At 43.4% G+C, this 6,093-nt stretch overlaps 1 protein-coding gene across 1 annotated transcript in view; it reads right to left on the bottom strand.

The window, feature by feature from the left end:
- Positions 1-1,547: 1,547 nt before the first annotated feature.
- The window catches only part of ADGRF5 (adhesion G protein-coupled receptor F5), a 54,284-nt gene continuing 49,738 nt past the window's right edge, over positions 1,548-6,093 (bottom strand). The window contains exons 17-20 of the mRNA XM_066637839.1: positions 4,107-4,148; positions 3,942-4,001; positions 2,446-2,530; positions 1,548-2,180 (exon numbers count right to left, since the gene is read on the bottom strand). Coding sequence (XP_066493936.1) covers positions 2,101-2,180; positions 2,446-2,530; positions 3,942-4,001; positions 4,107-4,148 — 267 coding nt within the window. The 3' untranslated portion in view covers positions 1,548-2,100. The remainder of the gene's footprint in view (positions 2,181-2,445; positions 2,531-3,941; positions 4,002-4,106; positions 4,149-6,093) is intronic.

Raw genomic sequence — 6,093 nt, 5'->3', positions numbered from 1 at the left:
CCAAGGGCAACTCAGAATTGCACTCTTAGAGTGTTAGCAAGCCGGTAAGTCAATTAGCCAGAAAGTCTGCCCAATAAGCTAGTATGTCTCCTCTTCCCTCTTCTGCTCTTTCTTCCAACTACAACCCACAAACACTCCCTGCCCCAGGTGCTGCTTATGTCCTGTAATGACCTGGCTACCTCTAGTGGCTGCAGCTGTGCAGCCTACCCACAGCTAATTGGAGCCCTAAGGCTAACTCTAGGTTTCCTGGATGATCTTGAGCAAGGGGCCACTGTTAGCACCACACCCTATCTACTTGGGGTAAAACTTCCGCAATTCCACTACAGAAGGGGCAAAGTTTTTGGAGCTTAGGTTCCCAATGCAGAGCCCAGGTCTACCTGCCTGCACAGCTTTTGGCAACTAGATAGAGTAATATGGAAAACAAAACAGTCTCGCTAAAACCTTTTAAATACAGTGGCGGCTGTATTTTCTCATTATCTGCAGCTCAGCATCCACAGATTTGACATCTGTAGATGCTGAGCCTGCAGTTGAAGGGCCTCAGAAGTCCTCCTGGACCCAACCGGAAGTCAGAGTGACTGGAAGCATGAGCTGGCAACTTCCTGTTGCATCTGGAGGGGTTCTGAGGTGTGGTGTGGCCACGTGCAGCCTCCCTGTGCTTCAGAAGGCCTCTGGGAAGTCATTTCTGGTTTGCACCAGCAACTTCCAGCTGCATCTGGGAGGCCTTCTATGGAGACCAGGAGGGCATGAGTGGCCTCCAGAAGGCTAGGTGTAGCTCCTAGATAAGTTATTGCAATGCTGGGCACTGATGCAAGCCCCAATATAAGCTCATCTAAATGTTTCCTTGCTGGTACAAAGAATCTTAAGTGGACTGTAACTGCACTGGCATACCAAGGGAGGCAAATTCCCTGGGGCACCACACCTGCAGGGGTGGCACCCCCTTCCTTGGCCTCCACCTTCCTTGGACTCATTGCACTGCCTCCCTGGCCCTCTGAAGGCCTTCTAAGGCCTGGGGGGGGGGCCCTTTAAAACCTACTTCCGGTTTTCAGACAAAAACTAGAAGTGACCTTTATGGCCCTTAGAAGGATTTTTGAGAGACTCCTCCCTGGGGAGGGGACAGCCTTCCCAGCCCTCAAAAGGCCTTCTAAGGCCTAAAACACCACTTTTAGGATGAAAACCTGAAGCAGAGTTTAAAGGGCCCCTCAGAGGCCTTAGAAGGCCTCCAGAGGACCTTTAAACCCCACTTTGAGTGTTGGGACAAAAACCGGAAGTGGGATTTTAGGCTGTCTGGAGGCCTCAGAAGGGCCTGTGGGGGGGGGGGCCTTGCTTGCCCTTGGGGCCCTGTGGGGCAGCACAGGGGCCAGGACTGCCATTTCATAACTGTGTAGCAGAATAGATGCAACAGAGCAAATGCTGTGTTTTCTTTTTAAAAGGCAGAACAACAGAAGGTAGGACACATTTTCTGTTCAAGCACAGTACAAGCATATTTTATTAGTTATCACCATAAATATATATATCTATATATTTACATGTAAATATAGAGGTGCCAATTTTAATTTTAGAAAAGTGAACTATAATAACTTGAAATTTTTCTGTAATACAAAATAAGGTCCTTCTGTTTGTTTAGAGGGCAGTTTGCAAAACTGAATAGAGAATCATTATGTAGTTCAAATGGCAGTTCAAATGTAGTTCAAATACACAAAAGCCCCAATCCAGGAGTTTCACATAGCAATTTTTATTAAACTCATTGAACTCCTGAGTCCATCTTTTTGTGTGATTGGGAATACAAATTCTCCTCTAACCAGGACCAACTGTTGTATGTATGTATGTTCATGACTACAGCAGGATTGGGGCCAACATGCCCAACTGAGAGTTTGCCAGCACTATACAACATGAGCATATTCAGCACCATTACATTTCTTCTAGTATAAAGGTGTTATTAAAACTCCACACATCAGGTGGGAAATAAGAAATGATTTGCTTAATTGGTATGCCCTAGTACTTTACCATTTTAATATTCACAAATTCAACAGTTTTATTATTCACAGATTTGTTCTCAGGGGAAAAAACAGTTCTTTTCAAACAGGTGTGAGTTAATACTTTTCAAGTTAGCAAAGAATATGCTTTTGAAGTGTTTTCAGAAGATGAAGATGCAGATTCTGTTGAAGAGACTTGGTATTTTCCTGCAGAGCAAAAGGAAGAATGCTGTTCAGTTGTTATGTGTAGAGAATTTTGCATGTAGCTTCCCTCTCTGGCTTATGCCACCATAAATCCAAATATTGTAGCCAATAGTCTCATATATGAACTATGAATATTCTTGGCTCCCAAACTTTCTACTCCCATAGTTCACACTATGTTCTTATTGTTTACGAAAAATGTTAGACTAAAAAGGACTATATCAGAGACTACGTTATACCATTGAAATTATGTGGGTTTTTTCCTACATACCTGTTTTGCCAAACAAATTGTTTAATGTTCTTGAGAAAGGAGAACTGATAGAAAGCATAGGAGCTGACATGCCTTGGGATGTTGACTGTAAAATCAAAAGCAAAATAAATAAAGTTAGCAACATTTTCGGAAGAATGTGGCTTTTAATTTTTCATTTCATCAACGTTTAAATCAAGTCACTGAATGAATACATGCCATTTAAAACTTGTAAGCATTTCATCTTAGAGATTTGAAATTATAAAGCACTTAAATCTGTATGCATATGAGAGACTGCATAACAGAAAAATGGCATATAACTCCAAAATGTATCAAAGCTGTATTTTTACATATTCATAAAATTAAAAAAAACACCGTGCTTCTGAAGCACATGTATTAGGGAAAAAGCATATGCAGAGAAAATACAGAGAGGGTTGAGTGGTATCCTCTCTTCTACCTCCTTCCTCAAAAAGCTGGATCAGAACCAAAATGATAACAAATACAGGTGGGCCCTGGTATTTGTAGATCTGACATCTGCTGTTTTAATTATCCATGGTTCTGGAGGGTACCAGGAACCCATTTTTAAAAGGTTGAGGAAATGAAAGAAAAAGCCCCAAATAGCTCTGCCTACTGTTGCACAGCGAAACTGCTGCATTCTCAGGGCTTTTAGGCAATCTTCTGAACTTCCTGGTTGCATGGAGGCTGCTCCCTGCATCCATGCATTCTCGGGGAACATTGGGCAAAGGGCCTTCACGGTGACTAGGAAGAGACTGCAAGGCAGCTCAGAAGACTGCCTGGAGCCCTGAAAACGTGGAAGTTTTGCTGTGCAATAGCAGGCAGAGTTATTTTGGCTTTGTTCTTCACTTTCTGAACCTTTTTATAGTGGGTCCCCTGGTATTTGAGGTATCAGCAGGAGGAATCCTAAATGGATCCCCCACAGCTACAGAAGCCCGCCTATATCATGACAATACTGTGCAAATGTTGCACTTTTCGAGATTATGGGGAGGAGTACAAGGCAACTAGTACTGAATGAAGTAATTAGAAATACAGGGAGGCTCTAGTATCCACGGAACCTGTATCTATGGGTGTCATTTATCCGTGGATTGGGTTTGTGACCCCCCCACATGTATGCCACCTTGTGCCCCCTCCAGAGGCAAGGGAAGCTCCACCCCCTTACCTCCAAAGGGTCTTTTGAGCCCAGCAGAGGCGGTGCACATCTGCCCGTGTTTTTTTTGCCCTGTAAAACTGGAATTGATGTTTTTAATGACTTATAAGGCATTAGGAGGCCTGTGTATAATGTACTGGACCCTTTAAGATTCTGTCTGGGTTTGTTGAGGCTGTAGTTATTTTGTCCCAGCTGATGTAAGGATGTGATTGTTGAAGAGAGGAATGTGGTCAGCTGATTTGGTTGGGGCATAAAAGAGAAGGGATTTTAAAATATAAAACAGCCTTTCCATGAGCAGAAAGCACCTTCCAAATGTAGTAAGGCCCCTTCCATCAATTACTTCTTAATATATTACCTTTGTGAGTTGTGAAGTCCACCTGGATAGGGAACACTTATTCATTAAAGTTTCACGTACCTGCACATTTTAAACAAATGTTTCAATTAAATTAAATCTGAATCAAGTCATCCCTGCAATTTAAACTAATAAAGTGTAAGATCTTAAAATTAGTTCCTTTCCTACCTTTCTGTCCCAGAGAATTCCACAAAGCAGAATGAATAATCCCTGAAAAATTTTGCAAATTAAAATTATATACAATTCTACCACCACACCCCAGATAATCTTCTACATACAGAATCGTTAAGCAGTGAGACTTAAGAATCAAATCATGGGGCAATTACAGTATTTCTCAACTTTAGTTTGGTTCTGATATTTTACCACCCTAAGCAGACTCACATCATTCAGTAACATAAGAACATAAGAACAGCCCCACTGGATCAGGTCATAGGCCCATCTAGTCCAGCTTCCTGTATCTCACAGCGGCCCACCAAATGCCCCAGGGAGCACACCAGATAACAAGAGACCTCATCCTGGTGCCCTCCCTTCCATCTGGCATTCTGACATAACCCATTTCTAAAATCAGGAGGTTGCGCATACACATCATGGCTTGTACCCCATAATGGATTTTTCCTCCAGAAACTTGTCCAATCCCCTTTTAAAGGCGTCTAGGGTAGACGCCAGCACCACATCCTGTGGCAAGAAGTTCCACAGACCGACCACGCGCTGAGTAAAGAAATATTTTTTTTGTCTGTCCTAACCCGCCCAACACTCAATTTTAGTGGATGTCCCCTGGTTCTGGTATTATGTGAGAGTGTAAAGAGCATCTCCCTATCCACTCTGTCCATCCCCTGCATAATTTTGTATGTCTCAATCGTGTCCCTCCTCAGGCATCTCTTTTCTAGGCTGAAGAGGCCCAAACGCCGTAGCCTTTCCTCATAAGGAAGGTGCCCCAGCCCCATAATCATCTTAGTCGCTCTCTTTTGCACCTTTTCCATTTCCACTATGTCTTTTTTGAGATGCGGCGACCAGAACTGGACACAATACTCCAGGTGTGGCCTTACCATAGATTTGTACAACGGCATTATAATACTAGTCGTTTTGTTCTCAATACCTTTCCTAATGATCCCAAGCATAGAATTGGCCTTCTTCACTGCCGCCGCACATTGGGTCGACACTTTCATCGACCTGTCCACCACCACCCCAAGATCTCTCTCCTGATCTGTCACAGACAGCTCAGAACCCATTAGCCTGTATGCAAATATTGTATACAAATCCTAACTCCTTTCTCCCTTTCCAGTTTGTTTTTTTATATGCTTACTGGACAATTCCCACAATCCCCCTCCCAACTGTGAGGAGAAAAAGTAACAAGAAGATGAGGGGGAAGGACCAGGATCCATGTTCACTAATCACTGATGTGAGGTCCATTTGAACAGTAAAATATGGACCCAAGTGGCTTTCTTAAAGTTCACTGTGGAAAAAAAAGAGTCCCCTTGCCTCAGCTCTCCTACCACTGGCAGAATTAGAAAGCAAATCCCCAAATCCTGGTTTTTGTGCTTACCATTCATTTCAAGGTACCTTCTCTATCAACAACTGCATCATGCTACGGATGGCATCATGCAATTTAAAATCATCCCCCTCTCTCTAGGAAAACCTATGCATCTATTGTAATCTATGAGAAGGCTATGGGAGGTGGACTTAGACCTGGAAGATCCAGTTTGGAATCCCCCCTCAGCCATGAAGCTTCCTGGGTGACCTTGGGCCAGACACTTTCTCTCAGCCTCACCTACCTCACAGGGTCGTTGTGAGGTCAAAAGGAGGGGAGCAGCTGTGTACATCACAGTGAGCTCTTTGGAGGAAGGTCGGTATAAAAATGTGAAAAATAAAAGTAGTTTATTAAAAGCATTGCATCCTAGTAGCAATGCAACCCCAAAGAAAGGCAACAAATTCACCATAAACTTGAGGAGGCTCCTTTGACTGCCTCCCCACTGCAGGATGCTGTGCACGCCATGTTGGCACAGCTATGTCAGTGCTGGAAGGTTGGTTAGGATTGCACCATTAGTCAACTTAAGTTCACCCCTTCTCTTCAGTTCCCAAATCTTAGCTGGAGAAGAATCTGAGGGTTTTAGAACTGATCTCATAGTTAAGGTGAGCATTACTGGTCTTTTGGAAC

Source organism: Tiliqua scincoides, chromosome 1, assembly GCF_035046505.1.
Source record: "Tiliqua scincoides isolate rTilSci1 chromosome 1, rTilSci1.hap2, whole genome shotgun sequence".
Lineage (NCBI taxonomy): Eukaryota > Metazoa > Chordata > Lepidosauria > Squamata > Scincidae > Tiliqua > Tiliqua scincoides.
This window is presented reverse-complemented; position numbering and strand designations above follow the sequence as displayed.